Source organism: Enhydra lutris, unplaced genomic scaffold, assembly GCF_002288905.1.
Source record: "Enhydra lutris kenyoni isolate GAN:26980312 unplaced genomic scaffold, ASM228890v2 scaffoldscaffold42, whole genome shotgun sequence".
Lineage (NCBI taxonomy): Eukaryota > Metazoa > Chordata > Mammalia > Carnivora > Mustelidae > Enhydra > Enhydra lutris.
In genome coordinates, this window is record NW_019154126.1 from 9,566,328 (window position 1) to 9,585,631 (window position 19,304).

Consider the following 19,304-nt stretch of genomic DNA (forward strand, 5'->3'; position numbering starts at 1 on the left):
GAAATAAACTGAGGGTTGCTGAGGGGGGAGGTAGGTGGGGGGTAGCATAACAGAGTGACAGCGGGCCTTAAGGAGGGCATGTGATGTGACGAGCATTGGGTGTTTGCACAACTTATGAGTCACTGAATTCTACTCCTGAAACTAATAATACACTATATGTTAACTAAATAAAATTTAGATAAATAATAATAAGATACCGCAAAGATGCCTTTGAGCCTGACTGCTCCGGAGATGGGGGGCACCGGTAGCACCCCCTGACTTCTGGTCCCCAGGGCTCCGCTATAAGCCCTTACCCACCTCATCCACACCACACCCTGCACTTCTCCGCTGAGTGACCTTACTCTTAGCAATGACCTCACCACGTTTCACAGAGAGGAGAGGCCACCAGGGAGAAAGATGGCTTGGATGGCTTCTCTCTGGCCTTGTGATGTGTCTGCTGTGGTCCCTCCTCCACCACCAGCCCCTTCTCTCTAAGGTTGTTCTGCCCTTTATCTCCTCCTCAGGCCCTATGGTTTTCCTCCTGCTCTCCCTCAGCTTCCTGAATGGCAGCCTGCCATTCCAGGAAAAGGCCTTCATAACCCCCCTTCCTCCTTTAGGTTCCACCGCATTCCTGTCCTCTCCCAAACCGAAGAAGAGTGGCCGCTGGGGGCCTCCTTCTGGGTCCCGGTCGCCCTGTGGGGGGCTTGGCTGGGCTGAGCTGCGAAGACCCAGGTGTCCTCCTGGAGGATCGCTTCCCACTCGTCAGCTCCTTGCCCCTCTGGCCTCTTCCCACTCTTTCTTCTCTGCCCTCCTGTCCGCCTCCAGCTACCTCTTCAGTTTCTATCCCAAGGCCACTGTCTTTACCCAGCATTCTGTCGCTTCTCACATGAACCCCTTCGTGACAGCCGCTTGGCCCACCTCCAGCCCCTCTGCCAGCCATCAGAACTGGGTGAGCGCAAATGCGATCTTCTCCTCCCATCCCGGGAGCCCTGCCGACACCCCTGTAGGCCGCCTCCCCTGCGGGGCCCACACAGCCTGCACCTGGCTCCTGGGGTCCCCCGCCCTCCCCAGCCTCCCCCGTCTCAACACGCTGGCCCTGCTTCCAGGTGTGCGCTCCTTTCCACCCACCCCGACTCTGCCTCCAGACACGGTCAGGGATGCCACCCACAAAGCTCTCTCAAAGTTTCCTCTGTACTTTTTTGCATAGAGCTCCTCTTTTGGCGCTTAAAAGACTGTGGTAATTAAGCCATGCCCGTGAAGCCTTCTGTACTCCTGAGCCCCGGGACAGCGGAGCCTTTGTCCTCTCCCTCTTCACGTATCCAGTGCCCCTTGCAGAGGAGACTCTGGGTGCTTGTCTGGATCACTGTCAGGATGCTCAGAGTATCTGGTGCAGTCGTTCCCAGTCTGGGGCAGTTTTGTCCCCCAGGGACGTTGGGCGGTGGTGTCTGGTGACTTTTTTGGTTGTCACAACTTCGGAGCTGCTGCTGGCATCTGGCAGCTGGAAGCCAAGGGTGCTGTCAGCTGTGTTTCAGTGTGCAGGCACCCCATCCCCCTCTCCCAGCAGCTCCCGGGCCTGAAGTGTCAATAGGGCCAAGACTGAGGACTCCTGACCTCGTCAGAACGGAGACCCATGGCATTTGGACTTCGTGAGCTGCTGGGTATGGTTGATCTTTCCGTGTAGTTCTGTAAATCTTATTGAGCACCAGCGACGTATAGGACACCGTGCAAGATGTTGTACAGCCCACCTGCTTTCAAGGAGCTTCCAACTAGAAGGGGAGAGGAGATGGGAAGTTCGTGTTTATCCTGTACCTGTTCTGTACGCGGAGGCACTGCCAGGCATCGTACATGCACGCTCTGATCTAGCATCACAGCAGCCATATTACGAGACAGGCATGATCCACACCTGTTTTAAAGATAAAGAACCTGAAGCCCAAAGTCACTCAAATAGAAGACGGCCGAAGAAAGATTTAAACGTAGAGCTGAGTGATTCCCCTGATCCATGATCTCGTCTCATGGTGCCTCTGATTTAGGGAGATGTATACATTTCTAAATAAACCTAATACAGGGCACAGTAAAATCTGTGCTGGAGGGGCACCTGGGGGGCCCAGTCGGGTAAGCATCTGCCTTCAGTTCAGGTCCTGATCCCAGGTTTCTGGGATCAAGCCCCTCCAGTCCAGCCCACTGCTCACTAGGGAATCTACTTCTCCCTCTCCCTCTGTCCCTTCCCACCATTCGTGCTCTCTCTCACACAAATCTTTTTTTTTTTTTTTAATCCATGCTGGAGAAAGATATAAATAGCATTTAGAGGTTGGGGTGGGATCAAGGACGTCTCCATAGAAGAGGTGGCATTTAAGACACATCTTGGAGGACGTGTAGGACGTGCAGATAGAGACTATGGGGGAAAGGCACGAACATGTGTGTGGGAGCACAGAGCCGTGCAGTCCTGCTTGGCCAGAGGGTGAGAGGTAGGCATGGTGTACAAGGAAGGGAAACCGAAGTTAGGATTGAAAGAATTCCTTTTTGCCTCTTACTAAGAGAATGACTGTGGACAATTCACTTAACTTTTCTGGGCTTCTGCTTCCTCGCTCGTAAAGAGGAGAGGGTTCTTTCGTCACAAGATTGTTGTAAATATTAAGTGAAATAGTGTGTGTATGAGAACTTTGTGGGGGCACTAGGGTGGCTCAGTTGGTCAAGCATCTGACTCTTGGTTTCAGCTTGGGTCGTGATGTCAGATTGAACCCCCCCCCCTGAGCACAGAGTCTGCTTGTCCCTCTCCCTCTGCTCCTCTCCCTGTTCTCTCTCTCCAATAAATAAAATCTTTTAAAAAAGAAACTGTAAATTCTTATGTCTGAACTACACCTCTCACTTACAGGAACAGGAACTGTAGTAGTCTGGGTCTGTGCTGGTCTATAATTGTCCCCGCCATCATTGTTTGCTGAGTGGTGGCCATCCATTGAAGGTCTCTGAGCAGAGAAGGAATGTGACCAGAGTGACCTTAGGAAAGTCCGTGTGTCCGTAGATAGAGCAGCAGAGGGGAAAGGCTAGAGCACAGTTAAGGCAAGGGGTAAGGTAGGGTGGAGGCAGGAAAGGAGATGATGCTGCTGGAAATGATGAGAGGAAATTAGCCAGTCTGGGCAGTGAGTGGATGCTCAGAAAAATCGAAGGGGAAAATGACGGTGGTCTGGAAGCAAAACGTGTTGAGTAGAATGGGGGTGTGGTGAAGTGGGAGAGGAAGTAGGGATGGTGTTGGAGTCCCTGCGGGGCATCCAGGTAGGGGTGTCCGGAAGGCAGAGGAAATGCAGACATGGGGCTTGGAAGAGCATGGGGCAGACAGGAAGGCCACCGTGGAGGGCAGTCAATAAGGTAAGAACCCAGAAACAGAGGAGGCAGCTGAAAGCAGCCCCATAGGAACTGCTTCATCCGGAGGTGGGAGGAGAAAAAACATACTTGCAGAGGAAAAAGCTGGCTGACTTGAGCGAGTAGCATGCGGGACTGTGAACGCCAAGCAGGAGGGGTTTCTGGGTGGGGGTGGTGAACAGTGTGGACCATTGTGAAGCGGTCAGTGAGGAGGATGGCCGAGAAATAGTCATGGGCTTGCAGATTGTACAGTCATCCATTGACATTTCCGAGGGCGGTGTGTGGTGTGGGTAAAAGCCAGATGGTTGGGGGTTGGGCGGAAGGAGAGGAGGCATTCCCTTAAGGGGACAGCAGCATTGAAGTCCTGTTTTGGTGTTAATTTCCTAGATGAGGAAGGAATGGGTATGTTTGTTGGCTGTGGAGGAAAAGCCAGTGGAGAAAGATGATTGACAAAGGCAAGAAGTCTTGCAGCATCAGAAGCAGAAGTTGGGGTAGAGGCTTGGGTTGACCCTGGAGGAAAGCAGGGACAGAAGGCACAAGAAAAGAGGAAAGAAAGAGATTTTGGAGTACCCAGTGGTTTTGGTAGCAGAGGGGCTGAGCATCTGGGGATGGGGATAGAACCCCAAGTCTGAGAAAAACAGAAAATTTGAGAACCTGCTTTTGTGGGGAATGCGGGAGAGGCATCCAGAAAAGACCTAGCCAGGCTTGTCCCCTCGGTCCTCCCAACCCCAGCCAATCACACCTCATCCTGGAACTGCGGAAATCCAGCCGTGCTGATAGAGGAAGATAGGCGTGAGGACATAACTCCCCCCCCGCCCAGCTACACACAGACACTCTCGTTCCATTTACACTGAGGCCTAGAGTAGCTTCGACCCTTCCCTAACTTCTCAGATGCTTCTTTGGTCATTTCAGCAGGCAGAGAGAGGTCTTGCCTTTGCTCTGTGTCTGGGGGTGTGTTTGATCCCTCAGCAGACAGGGGTCCGTGTCATTTTGGTCACAGCTTGTGTCCAATCAGCTGGACAGGCCACGTCCCTGGCTAGTTAACCTGCCCCAGGCATCACCTCTGTTTGCCCCCCACCCGCCAGCCACAGCAGATAGACCCCAGATGTCTGGCTCGTGACCAAGTCCTCCTGCACAGAAAAGGAAGAGGAGGCAAGAGCAGGGGTGGGGAGGAGAGAGAGTTGCATCTCCCACCAAAATGCATGATAAACCAGAGAACAAGAGAAGGCTGCAAGTCTGTTAGAGAGAGGAGGGAGGGAGAGAAGGAGGGGCAGCCAGTGGCCCCTGAGAGCCGAAGAGCGGCTGGGTCTGGGGTCTTCACGTTCCAGGCCAGTCCCCATGAGGGGGTCAGTGTGATTCCCCCTTCACCTGTCAGCAGCCGCTCTTTTCCTGAGGCCTGGAATGGGGCAAGTGTCCCACCTTGTTCTGCCTCAGCGCTCATGAGGACAAATCCCTCTGCCCTGTCACACGGTAGACTTTTCTTCTTATTTAGCAAGTTCGTTTCCCCCACGTGTGTAACCCAGGCGAGCACCAGCAGCATTGTTTAGATTGAAGAACAGTAGAGAAAGAGAAATAAGTTCTCGGAAAGTTACTATAACTGACAGCCATAATAAGAGCAGCGGAAAATGTTATGTAGTTGGGGGTGAGGGTGTGAAAAAGAAAAGGCTGGCTTTTATTTTCTATCTCCAAGCGCAGCAGAGAGAAGAGCAGAGAAGCAGACTACTCCTCCTCGGGCATGGGGACTCCTGGGGGGTGCGAGGTATCCAAACTCTATGCAGAACTGGGAGGGGACAGGAGGAAGACATCAGTCTTCTGTGACATCAAAGGAAAAGACCAGACTGAGCAGAGCTGGGAGTGAACAGAGACACACTTGGAGGCTAGTGCTCGGCCGTGGGTTGTTTTGGGGGTAGAGATGCCATGGGGCTTTGAGACCAGGGTATGTATCTGTCTAGTTAGTTTCAGTGGAGGTGACAGAAGGTAGATAGGAGTCATGACTTTTAGGCATCTGGCTCCCAGGGGCCTGAAAGTGGGGCCTCTGCTTCACGGAGTGGAGAACCAGTCATCTGAGAACTCGGGTGATTTTTAGGTGGTTTGGGGCGCATCTCATTCTCTGCTACCTCAGTGGTACTCACTCCAGGTACCCCAGACTTCACATCTGTCAGGCTTCTGTGGCCTTGCTTGTAGGAAGAGAAATGTGGCCTCTTTGGGGCGCCTGGATGGCTCAGTTGTTAAGTGTCTGCCTTCAGCTCAGGTCATGTTCCCAGGGTCTTGGGATTGAGCACCGCATCCGACTCCCTGCTCTGTGGGGATCCTGCTTCTCCCTCTCCCATTCCCCCTGCTTGTATCCCCTCTCTTGCAGTCTCTGTCAAATAAATAAATAAAATCTTTTAAAAAAGAAAAAAAAAAAGAGAGAAATGTGGACTCTTTGGTATCTTTGAGCTCTGAAACACCCTTCTGCTAGAACCCTTTTGGATAAGCTTATTCCCCACTTGAGACTTTCTGATCAGGGTTAAAAGGAAGCCCCGGGTAGGTAGGCATAAAGACCATGGGCTCAGACAGCCCCAGACCTGGGCCAGGGAGCCCCCAACCGACCGCAGGGGAAACCGCAGGCCCCCCGGGCAGGATGTGACCAGCACGCTGGGGCGGATCATTGCTTTTGAGGAACGGCTCTTCTAATCCACAGAAGTGTGTAAGTGCCACCACAACTTCCACTTCTATTAATTTGTGTCTTCAGGATGTTTTTGCTGGTTTTGCGCAAAACGACTTAGCACCTTGACGTCTTGTGACTGTCGCCATAGCATTAAGGGAAAAACAGGTTCGGGTTCTGCAGTCAAAACAACATCTGGAGCACACGCCATAGACGATGTCTCCGCGGGGAACTGTCTGCAGGGGCCCCGCCCGTCCTTCTGCACACAGGAGCTGCGGGCAGCGATGGGAGCATTTCCACCTCCTTTCAAGAGCCTCCTCCTCAAAGAGGCAACATAATGGGCGATGAATAGGGTGCCCCCCACCCCCAGAGACCAGATGCCACATGGCAGCGTCTGCAGAAGCAAAAGCATTGGTTACTGTTGGGCTCTTGTTTGCAATTCTTGTCCGGGCTGCCCGTGGAATTCCCTTGCTCTGCCTCCACTTGGTCTGTGGAGGTAAAGCAGATTTTACCAGAAGATTGAGGAGGTGTTTGTAACAGTCTCAGAGGGTATCGCTCGCTTTGTTTACGTAAAGAGATGAACCCGTCATCTGTTCCTTTCACCCGTGTGGACTTCCTTTCCTAAAATGTTGCCCCCTCCACGGGCAAATGCTGGGCAGTGAAAAGCTCACTCACAAATAGGACTTGGAAAGCTTTTTTGTTAAAAACCTAAATAACATCCTGTGTCAAAACAAACGTGACAATGGGCTATTATTTCTAGCCCCATAATAGCATGTTGTCACATCTCTGTGCCCTGCGCCAGTGGGGGAGGGGCGGAGATGCGGGGACCAGGGGGAGGGGCGGGGGAGGCGGGCGCGCTGCTGCACCGAGAAGCGCTTCCTGGTTGCCGGAGATTTATTGCTCCTCTGGGAGGTAACTCAGAAGTTCATTTCTGCAGGTGCCCGGCCACAGCCCCGAGTTCACTTCCAGAGGAGAGCTCTGAGGCTGCCTGAGAACACCAGCTACAGCGACCTCACGGCCTTCCTCACGGCCGCCAGCTCCCCGTCCGAGGTGGACAGTTTTCCTTATTTGCGAGGACTGGATGGAAATGGAACAGGTAATTGGAGTCTGTTCTCTTCTCAGCGGGGGTTTCTGTGTCTGAATTTTTGCATGTGGCTCGAGGAGTTAGGACTAACTGGAAGAACCAGAGTTGTGAAGTTGGAGCGCATTGGAAACGGTGTTAGGGGTTCCTGTCAACACCACGGCAGAAATACATGTGAATACGTTGCTCTCCTTCAGCCATCCTGCCTCATGTCCCTTCGGAGCTCCCCTTTGGTAGACTAAATGTAATTCAGAGAAGTGCTTTTAATTGAAGTTGGGGTTTTTTTTCCCCCAAAATATAAGGCTCTCTGCCCCTTGTCCCACTTGTCCCTGGAGTGGGTGCCCCCACAGGGATACCCAGCCCCTCCCACCCACGGGTCACAGCGGGGAGGGGAAGAGGGGCAGTGGCTCTGATACAGCGAGGCAGGACAATGGGCCCTGTCATGTCTAGGAATCAGGAGCATTTAGGAGCAGGAGCCTCGGCTCTCTCCCGTGTGCTCACCGAGCATTTTCCCACATCTTCCCATCCTCTGTGCTGTTCTCTCCACCTTGACTTGGCAAACAGCGGTCAGGCTTTGATGTTGATTTGAATCCAGGCCTCTAAGTCAGCTCGGTCTGTGTCACCCTAGACTGGCCTGACACAGAGCTAAAAAATCAGAGAAACTAAAAACCAGCAGCCAGAAAGTATGTAATAATTCCTTACCGGCAAAAAAGACTGGCTCTTAGCCAACGGTGCCCTTGGCACTCGCTGGGTCCCTACTCCTCAGGATTGGAAAGTGGAGGATGCGGAGGTCCTGAGTCATTTCTTGTCTCCCTTCTTCTTTTCTTGACACTTTGGACTAGTCACAACATAAACGTGAAAACTGGAGTCTGTTCTGGGCGAAATCCCGCTAGGTGAGGAGGTGACTGCATTTTCCCAGAAACACTTTTATTGAATTTCCTTGATTTGTCCGGTGCTTTCCATAAATGGATCTTGGGTCCTTCTGAAAAAGCTTGTACACCTGCAGCATCTGATCCATTTTGTAGAATGCTGGTGAATTTCTGGTGACTGATCAAAGTGACCTGGTAATTGGTAACTCCCTTTTCGCCTGTTGCTGGCACCTGCTTTCAGAAATGGTTCTTCCAGTTTTATGCATGATGAAAATGCAATTAAGATCAATAATTGGCCATCAGATAAAACTGCATGGCAGTCACTTTAAGTAAACATTATTGGAGGAAATGTTGGCTTTTACTTTAAGCGTATGGCTCGAGAAGAAAAGTCGTATTTCAGGGAACACGAAAAAGTACAATTTGAGACCATCATGCAACCTCCTGCCAGTGTCCCCAACAAATGGTGCACAATCACAAAACCCTAACTTGGAGGGACGGCCTCATTCCTCAGAGCTCATTAATTTTTCTGTGCCCCTCTTCCAAGAGCTCTTGAATAAATTATGAAACCCAAGATGATGAGGAAGGGAGAAGAACACAAAGACATAGAACTATTGATTTTAGTGGGGTTTGCTTTATTTTAAAATCACTCTGTTATTTCAGAGGAAAGAAGGAAGGTCTTCAGAAGGTTACATGCAACTTGTTCTCCATTGAAATAACTGACAGCTGATGTGGGAAGAGGAATCAGACACTCCTTGAGCGCTGCTAGGAAAGGCGGCCACCCCTGGGCGTGTTGGTTCATACCCGTGAGGGCAATAGGAGCGTGGGCTTTGCTTAGCACCCCGACATCTCATCAGCTAGGTGCCTGTCTCTGGTTTTGTGATGCAGAGCCTCTCTTCCCCGCACCCCCCACACTTGCTCGTGGCCGGGCCCACACATACCTATGAAATGGTGGGTCATAACTGAAGTCTGGGAATGGTGAATGGAGGCCACGAATGGGACTGGAAAGGGCTCTGAAGGCTGGTTTCCTCAGAGTATTCTTGGTTGTGTCCAGTCAGTGGGAATTTCCAGAGTTGTAAATAGAACAACTCAGCCAGATGGAGGTTTGGCCCACTTTCTCATTCGTTCCCCTGCGTCCACCTGCTCCACAGTATCCTGGTGTCACACGGGGCAACCTCATCCCCCACACGGGTCAGAGATGCTACACTTTCCCGGCATCACACTCCCCACTCTGGTTGCTAAGAAGGCACACCACTGCCCTCTGACATTCCCAAGGGTTTTCAAGGAATGACTCCTGCTAGTAACTCCAGGAAGACAGAGAGGAGTCGGTAAAATGACTAACCACCAGCAAAGCTGGTAACAGAAGTCAAAACCAGACAGAACCCTAGATGCTCTCCGAACCAAATCCCTCACATTATAAGGGATGGGTCGGAGGCCTCCTAAGCTTGGTCCAGTGGTGCTGCCCCTCACCCTGCTGGCTTTGCCTGACTACTATCTTTATTCGGTCATGACCGGAGCCTGGTAACATCAGGAGGGAACAAAAAGGAAAGACCTTATTATATACAGACCTCAGTGCTTTGTCGCAGTCTTAGAATAAGGCCTGGAAGGGAAACAATTGAGCCCTTCCAGAATAAAGAGAGTGGGAGGGTAAAGAGAGAGTGTTTGGGAAGGCATAGAGTAGGAGTGGACATTTAGCAGGGCACTGAGAAAGAGAAAAGAAGGCTCAAGAAAGCGGGTCTCACTGCCTACGGTGTCTTCTAATGGAGAGCTTTTAAAAGAACCTTAAATCACATGAACCTAATGTATATTGCTTTAACTAAGATGCCCTTTTCTGCAATGCTGTACTTACTTCTGAATGTTTATAGCTGAGTCTGTTTTCTTTCCATAGGCTCATAGGAAAGCATCTAGTCCAGATGATGCAGATAAGAAAAACAAATCCCTAAGGAGCAAAGTAACTTGCCTGAGGCCACGTGTGCAGCTAGAGGGGGCATCGGGTACTGGAAACCCGGCTTTCTGGATGAGGAGTGTGCAAAAGAAAGAAGGAAGGGAGAATTCCTGAGTGGGCATGAGGAGGTGGAACTAAGTGGGAGGCAAGGCTGGGTGATGAGTCTGGAAGGTTTTTCTAACCTACCTGCTGCTTCCCTCTGCGGACCTCCTGCATCGGTTTGCTGGCGGCAGCAGCACTCCCCAGTTGAGAACGTATGTCCAAGTTGTTTATACCAAGTCTAGTGAGTTCCTGAATTTCCCATGGTTTTCAGTTCTGTCTCATCCAGAGAGTCTAACAGAACCTAGAGAGGTACATGGTAGACCTGGCTTTTTACTCCTGTGTCTTCTTGGGGCAGTTGGCACGTTTAGGTCTCCATCCAGAAGATGCTTTGACCAGAAATCTGGTAAATCCTGGGTTTGGATTTTCTTTACCCTAAAGTGAAATGGCCAGACTACAAGATTTCAGAACTTGAACCTGATTCCAGGATGGACCTTTTAATAAAATTCCCATCATCATGCCTTTTCCTTCAAGGACAGAGATGGGCATAAATTGTGAAAGGTAACACTGTCATGACCCATATATACGCTGCTCTACGAAGGGTTTAGCTATAACTGGTGTTGAACCCTAAAATTCACTTAGATTCACTTGAAGTGTTTATATCTAATCCTAAGTGAAGGTTTGCATTAGCTCAGGGAGTTGATGGGTTGGTAAGTATCTAAGTACCTTAATAAGAAATCCTATTGGGGCACCTGGGTGGCTCAGTGGGTTAGGCCGCTGCCTTCGGCTCAGGTCATGATCCCAGGTCCTGGGTTCAAGCCCCGCATCGGGCTTTCTGCTCAGCAGGGAGCCTGCTTCCTCCTCTCTCTCTGCCTGACTCTCTGCCTGCTTGTGATTTCTCTCTGTCAAATAAATAAATAAAATCTTAAAAAAAAAAAAAAAGAAATCCTATAGATTATGTTCTGATGGAGCTTACATTTTTTTTTTTATCACCATGCTTTTGTCATTGTGCGCAAGATTTAAAATTATAACAGAAAACATTTTGTGTGATATTATATTTCACTGGAGAAAAATTGTCCTGAAATGGATTACTTAAGTATATAAATATAATATCACTGTCATAAGCATTCCCTGATTTATCTATAAAGTAGGCAGTCATTAAAGCATCGGCTCGGGTAAAAGGCCTCTAATGTAGAATAATTGGGGTATTAAATTCCTTTTAAACAGATCAAAATAACAATGGCAACTAAAATAACTCATAAATATTTCAAGTCCAAGTTTTCAGTAGTTTACTTTTAGTAGAAGCATTCCTTGGGGAAAAAAAAAAAAGAACCCCCTTTTTTTTAAGCAGTCTCTAATGTAAAACATTTGGTTTCACAATGGGGCTCTGCCAAATAATTAACACGTGCATGGGGCTGACTTTGTCTAGGAGTTGATGTCAGGGATTTCTGCACATCCCGTCCTCTCACTTTATAGATGAGTCTTTTCCTTTTGAGGCCCCTTTTTGAAAGCAAAGCACTGCAGTGTATTTGGAGTTGGCAAACCTGAGCTTGGATCCCAGACAGACCCCCACGCCCCTGGGGACCAGCTCCTATGACGACTGCCCTCCGTCAGCCTGTTGCTTTTACATATAAAATGTGGATTTTGCCTGCCTTACAAAGGCGTGGTGAGGATTTTAGAAATGCCAAGTGCTTACTACAGTCCCTGGCATGTAGGAGGCACCGTACTTTGTGAATGGTGGGTGCAGACGGCGGCCTGAGCCCCACGTAGGTCCCTTCTGCGCATGTGATGGAGAATCCCTCTTGCTTCCAGGAAACGGCACCAGGTACGACCTGACCCCAGTCACAGCCGTCAGCGTCCACTTGCTCAGCGGCGATGGAACGCCAGTGCTGGTGGATGGCCCCATTTATGTCACCGTGCCCCTGGCCACGCATAGCAGTCTGAGGCACAATGCCTACGTGGCGGCGTGGCGGTTTGACCAGAAGCTGGGTAAGCGAGACTCCGTGATTGGCTAGCAGGTGACTTCATGACTGATGGATTTTTCTTTTAAGAAGCCTGTCCAAGTCTCCTTTCCTTACAGGTACTGAATGCACTGTGCGGTTTCTGGCTGGTGAAGCTCACGCCACTGGGCCATGCAGGTGCACTCTCTGGAGGGTTCTCTTGCTTTTGTTTTTGTGCTACATGTAAGCTAACTTACTTGAGTCTTTAAAGGTTATTAGAGCTGAAATCAGCTCCGTTAATCTTTAACCTTTTATCCTGTGAAAGTTCTATCATCTCTCTCGGTCATGTGGTTTTTAAGTTAATGAAAAAGGAAAAACATTGCCAACAATGTCCCAAAAGAGAAACTAAAATGAGCCATAATCCCCCTACCTAGAGGAAAACCACTCATCGAATTTTGCATTACATCTTCCCGGTCGTTCCACCATGCACGTACGTGATAGGTTTCTGTTGCTGGATGACAGATTGCCTCAAGACTCAGCAGCTTCGAACAACACTGAGCATCTCTTAGCTCACGTTTCTGGAGGGTCAGGGGTCCAGGCACAGCCTAGCTGGGAGGGTGGTTTCTGGGTCAGGGCCTCTAGCAAGCTTGCAGCTGGGCCGCCAGCCAGGGCTAGGTTCATCTCGGGGTCCGGCCGGGGCTGGTGACGCGCTTGCAGTCCCGCAGGGCTGTTGCAGGCCTTGGCTCCTCACCAGCCTTGGTTTGTCGGTTGGAAGCTTCCGTTCCTTGCCCTGGGGGTCCCTCCATGGGGCTGCTCACACCGTGACAGCTTGCATTCACCGGAGCAAATGACCCAAGGGAAAAAAAGTAAAATAAAACACAGAAGGACAAGTGGACAAAATGGAAGTCACCCCAGTCTTTTAAAGCCTAATGTCAAAGGGGCACACCGTCACTTCTTTCCTGATGCTGTTGTTCACAGGGCCCAACGTGGGTACAGGGTGGGCTGGACCGTACGTGTGTGTGAACGCCGGCAGGTGGGGATCCCTGGGGCCCTATTAGAAAGACTGCCTTCCACAAAATATATTTTTAACAGGAATGGGATTACATGCTGTACACTGTTCTGTAACTTGCCTTTAAAAATCAGTAGCATATCGTAAACATCTTTACATAGCATCTGCTGTGAGTCTGCAACCTCAGAATTAATGATTGCGTAGTATTTCATTATGTCAGTGTGTCGTAACTTGGTGGCCCTGTGCCCTAGAACTAGAGAAAACATTACTGTTCTTACCAGGGCTGGGATAAATATCTTTGTAGCTAAATCTTTAGGCGTGGCCATGATTGTTTCCTTAGGATAAAATTTTAGAGGAAGTGATGCTGCTGGATTAAAAATGTATGAAATTCTAAAGCTTTTAATACATCTTTCCAGACTGTTCTGTAGGAAGTTTTATAGTTGATGCTCATCACAGCAATATGGGCTCACATGTCTGTGTGCTTGGATTTCCATACCGTCTTCATTCTTACACCCCTTGGGTATTCCGTCCCTTGAAAGTCAAGCTTGAAAATACCAGTTTTCAGATGCCCTCGTCCAGGATTTTAAAGCATTAGACTTTGCATAAAGATTATTGGGAGATGTTTGATGTCCAATGTATTTTCAAAGATACCTAATTCCATGAGTAGTCAAATCATAGTTCTGGGAATTTATATTTGAAAAGAAAATGCCTGTTGGGTGTCTGGGGTTTGGTGGGGTTTGGTTTTATTTTGTTTGTTTTATTTTGTTTTGCTTTCCAAATAATTACTAACAGGAGCCATAATTGTGTGGTATTCACTGATTTTACTAAAGACATACTAAACTTGACGTTGATGGATGGACGGTGCCATTTCATTAACATACACTGCACTGAGATAGGCTACCACCGACATGTGTACTCCATGACTTAGTTGGGACGTAAGGAGCCCAGCACCTCCCAGAAGCCAACAAATTGAGAGGGGCCTGACTAGGAGAATCTCAGAAGCACACAGGAGAAAGTAGGAAGGAGAAGGGAGACATCTCGCATTTTGTATCCTGAAAACCTGGGTCTGCTCTTGTAAAGCTGTAAGTCCCACCTTGAGCAAATCCCCATGCCTGTTTTCTCATTCATATAAGACGTGTTCGTCAAGGCTCTTATTTCTTTGTATATTCTGCTTTTCTCCCTTCGACCTCCCAGTTGGCCGCAAACATGCCCAGGCCAGTGCTCTGGAGCAGCAGCATAGCATGTGGTTAAGAGCAAGTGGTCTGGGGGCACACTGGATTAGAACTCCGACTCTGTTACCCACTGGCTGTGTGGCCCCAAGCAAGTTACATAACCTCTCTGTGCCGGTTTCCTCAACTGTGAAATGATGATAATAACAATACCTAATGTTGTTAAAGTGAGTGTACTACACAAAGTTTTCCAGAGAAATAACCAATAGTGTGTGTGTGTGTGTGTGTGTGTGTGTGTATGGTAGGTAGGTGGGGAAGTAAAGGAGGAAACAGACTTATTTTAAGGAATTGGCTTATACATTTGTGGAAGCTGGCAAATCCATAATCTGCAGGGTCAACAGGTAGACTGGAGACCCAGAGAGGAGCCAGTGCTGCAGTTTGAGCCCAAAGGTAGTCTGCTGGCAGAATTCTCTTCCTTGGGGGAGGTCAGTCTTTTTCTTAATGCCTTCAACTGACTAGATGAGGCCCACCCACATTATGAAGAGTAATCTGCTTTACTTAGCCTACTGATTTAATATTGTTAATCTCATTTTAAAAATCCCTTCACAGCAACATTGATATGTGCTTGACCAAATATCTAGGGACCATGGCCTAGTCAAGTTGACACAAAAAGTTAACCACTCCAAGGAGAAAATGAATTAATGGTTGTAAGAGGCTTAGTAGAGTACCTAGCACAGAGCAAGGACATTGTAAGAGTTTATAAAGTAAACAGAAGTCTCCCTATCCTGTAGAAAGCTCTCACAGACTGTGCCCTCTAAACCTCTTAACCCAGATCTCTTGAAGGATTGTTCTCCATGTGCTGCTTCCATTTCTCAGCCCACTGTGATCCTGTTCCTGCTACCAACTCTTGGGAAACAGGGTCACCAAGCAGCTGCACGACTCTGAAGGCAGGTGACCTCCTCATCCGCTTTGATGTCTCTGCAACATTTGAAGGGCTTCCTTCCTTATGAAGGGCCCTCCTCTGTTGACTCTCTGACTCACTTTCCCCCTGGGTCCTCCTCGTCTGCTGGCTGCTAGCCTCTGCCCTCTGCCCAACTGCTACTTTACCTTATATCAGTTGCTGGGTCATCTCACCTCTTCCCTCATTCCCATGGCTCCCCATGCACCCAGGTCCTGGTTTCTGCTCTGTGTTTCTGACCTTCCAGGGGACATCCATTTATGAATGTGCCACGGGAAAGTCAAGTCCAAGATGCCTAAAATTAAGGCTTATTAGTGAACTCTCACTCCAGCATCTAAACCTCTTCGTGTTCCCTCTCTTGGTTAAGGATATCGCCTACCAGACCATCAGAGTAGAAACCAGAGAGTTGTCCCCACTTTATTCCTGCAGCCACATCTGGTCCTGTGTTGCTGTCAGATCAGCATTTCTCAAGCTTTCCCTCTCTCCATCCTCTCCATTTTACCTCTGCCTCGGTTCAGACTCTTGCCCTGTTTTCTGCCCAATTCCTGTAGCTGTTGGAGCGCCTTCCATCTCTCTTCCCTCCACTAGGTCTTCTGTATCGCTATGTAGGTTATTTTTCCAAAGCACAGACCACTTTCCCACGTGAGATTGTCCCCAAGCTACTCATAGTGTACCAATCCATGCTTCTCGGGCACACAGATGCCTTCAGAGCCAGCCCCTGCCTATCACTCTGCCTCATTTCAAGCCACTGTCTTCTGCACACCTGCATTGCTACAGCACCAAACTGTGTGCTCCTCCCCTTACCCGGCTGCGTTACGGGGTCCCCATAGCTTGTCACATTATGTGGGCGGGATCCCTCTTTTCAAATCCCTTTCTCCAACCCCTAAACAGCCATGTAGCCCTTCTCACTTAAATTGTATGTATTACAGTGATACTAGAAATACATATGGGCAGGGCCTTGCATTTTCTTAGTTATCAGGGCAGTTGAATGTATTATGAAATAACATTTGTACTTAAGAGGACTGTCTATAGAGAAGACAATCATATACGTATGAACAGAGAGATGCACGTACTGTGATCATGGCAGTCCTTGTGAAGCAGACAGGAGGAGTCAGAACCGGAGGAGATGGCGACAGGGTGTTAGAAGCAGAAACTCGAATGATGTCCTTTGACTATGGAGGAAGAGGTCACAGGCCAAGGAACACAGGCAGCAATGAGAATATTGAAAAAGGCAATGCAACAGATTTTCCCCTGGGAGCCTCCTTCCTCCAGAAGGATCCAAGCTTGTGGACACCTTGACTTGGGCTCAGGGGAACTGACTTCAGACCTTTCACTTCCAGAACTACAAGAGAATACAGTTGGGTTATGTTTTTTTTTTTTTTAAAGATTTTATTTATTTATTTGACAGACAGAGATCACAAGTAGGCAGAGAGGCAGGCAGAGAGAGAGGAAGGGAAGCAGGCTCCCTGCTGAGCAGAGAGCCCGATGCGGGGCTCGATCCCAGGACCCTGAGATCATGACCTGAGCCGAAGGCAGAGGCTTTAACCCACTGAGCCACTCAGGCACCCCTAGTTGGGTTGTTTTAAGCCCTTAAGCACATGGTCATTTATTACAGAAGCAATGGGAAATTAACACAATACAGAAGTGCATGAAAACAAAGAAATGTACATTTTTAGGAAGTCTCTGAAATATAAGTTACCTGATTCTCTGCTTTTTCCCTGGAAATAATCCCCACTGCATCAAGCCTTTTGCTGTCAGGAACCTTCATTGTATACATGTATATTTTCACTTAAATGGTCTTTTTAAGCTAGCATCTACTGCGAGAAATTTAACTGCGAACTCCTGGTTATAACAGCTTGTATGTGCCCCAGAGAAGTCAACATTTGCATAGGCATTAAGAAATAATCAAATGAATTAAAATATGCTTTCAGAAAACTTTAAGAATGATGGACATTTCAAAGAAACCGTATGTTCTTTAACCTCCTAAACTCAGTAGAAGCCTACATATTTCATAAGTTGGGGTTTTTGTTTTGTTTTGTTTTGTTTACTGTTTTTTTTATTATTAAGGTTCTTATTTTGTTATACTTAATCAGTAATAGCATTATTCAAGTAGAAATTAAGTTATCTTAGTTAAATAAAAAGTTCCAAGACAGTATTATCAGATCAGGAAAAAAGTAGGAACCCATCTTGGGCATAAAATACTACTTACTAATTAGTAGCTGTTTATGGTTAATTCACACACAATAATCACTTCAAACCATTTTAATACTTTAAATTACGTGCTTTTAAGGTAAATCAAAATATTGTAGTTCCAAACTGTTTAACAGCCAGATACAGTAATCTGTGACTCCATTAAGAATTGTTCACCTAAATCGAGGTCGGCAAACTACAGCAAAGCTAAGAATGGTGTTTGCATTTTTAAATGACTGAAGAAACAATCAAAAGAAGAAGAGTATCTCATGGCACGTGAAAGTTATATGAAATTCAAAAGTGAGCATCCCTAAGTAAAATTGTATTGGACATTTTGGACTGACTGTTTGTATCCTCCTTCCCAAAGTTCCTCAATTGAAACCGTAACCCCCATGTGTTTGGAGGTGTGGCCTTTGGGAGTAATGAAGGTGGGGCCCTCAGGAATGAGATTAGTGCCCTTGTGAAAGAGACCCCAGGGAGCTCCCTCACCCCGTCTGCCATGTAGGACGCAGCAAGGAGATGCCATCTGTGAACTAGGAAGTGGGATTTAATGAGACACTGATTCTGACGGCGCCTTGATCTTGGGCTTCCCAGCCTCCAGAACCGTGAGCAATTAATATGTGTAATTCGTCAGCCACCAAATACATTATTTTTTAAAATATTTTATTTATTTATTTGACAGACAGAGATCACAAATAGGCAGAGAGGCAGGCGGGGCGGGGGGGGAGCAGGTTCCCCACTGAGCAGAGAGCACAATGCAGGGCTCGATCCCAGGACCCTAGGATCATGACCTGAGCCGAAGGCAGAGGCTTTAACCCACTGAGCCACCCGGGTTCCCCACGTTATTTTTTTTTTATAGCAACCTAAAGGGACTAAGATGCTGGAACACAACCATACCCATTTGTGGATGGTCTGCATGAGTGCTGTCTCATTACGCCCATGGAGCTGAGTGGATGAGACAGAGACTGGATGTCCCCACAAACTGAAAATACGTACTGACTTCATACAGAAAAATGTGATCCTTGATCTAAAAGGCCTGCAACAGGGAAGCTCTTACCGTTCTAGTATTAGAATGTAGATTCTAGGGGCACCTGGGTGGCTCAGTTGGTTCAGCATCTGTCTTCAGCTCAGGTCATGATCTCAAGGTCCTGGGATCGAGACCTACATCAGGCTCCCTGCTGCCTCTGCCTGCTGTTCCCCCTGCTTGTGCGCTCTCTCTCTGACAAATAAATAAAATCTTTTAAAAAAAAAAATTGTAGATTCTAGCTCATGGTCTGCAGGCCCGAAGTGGGGGTGCCTGGTGCAGCCACAGTCCATACTTCCTGCCATCCGGGTAGCCCTCCAGCATTGTGCCAGGAGTGAGGATTGATGCTCAGAGTGATAACAGCTTTGTTATAGGGTAAGACTTCAAACTCTCTAAAGAAAGATGAAATCGCTTTTACTCCCATGGGACTTTTATTTGAAAAATAAATCCACATGTTAACACTAACTCGAATACCACAGTCCGTGACTGCCAGATAACCAAAGTGTAAGAGAGGGACCTAGAGGGACTCCCTTTCAGACACCGTTAGAGTGGACTCCGTATTTGATGCCGCCATATATCGCTCTTGTCTTCTGCTTTCTTTTAGTGGCTACAGTTGTCTTTTTTCTTTCTTTTGGAACAAGCGAGAAATTTTTCATTATACAAATTAGCATCTCCACCCTTCAACCCACATGTTCATCGGAGGATGACCTAATAGATCAGCACTCTGAGAACATAAGTAACGTTGGATTTTGTTTAGTATGTTGCAGCAGTTTGAATTGGCTCATTGTTACATGCCCTTTCCAAAAAAAAAGCTTTTTTTTAAGAAGTGCAGCTTGCATATACTAGAATTCAGACCTTTGCTGTATTTACATGCAGCACTGAAGCCTTGATGCTGCAAGGAGGGGACTTGGTGTAGTGAGCACAAGTCTTTCTTTTGAGTAGTTAGCGGATTTCTTGAGCTTACGATCTTCTAATGGTGCTCTTTTGCAAACTAGAACAATGCCAGTGTCTGTGTCATGGGTGGGGAAGGGGGAGGGTGTCGTGGACATGCACACGTCCTCATCAGTCACGTGCGGGGGTGCAGTGTGTCCTTTGGAGGA

The 19,304-nt window shown here is 48.1% G+C and overlaps 1 protein-coding gene across 1 annotated transcript in view; it reads left to right on the forward strand.

Moving 5' to 3' along the window:
- LOC111155592 (family with sequence similarity 171 member A1) overlaps window positions 1-19,304 on the forward strand; it is a 128,681-nt gene that overhangs the window by 87,538 nt on the left and 21,839 nt on the right. Inside the window, exons 4-5 of the mRNA XM_022515843.1 lie at window positions 6,921-7,079; window positions 11,727-11,903. Coding sequence (XP_022371551.1) covers window positions 6,921-7,079; window positions 11,727-11,903 — 336 coding nt within the window. The remainder of the gene's footprint in view (window positions 1-6,920; window positions 7,080-11,726; window positions 11,904-19,304) is intronic.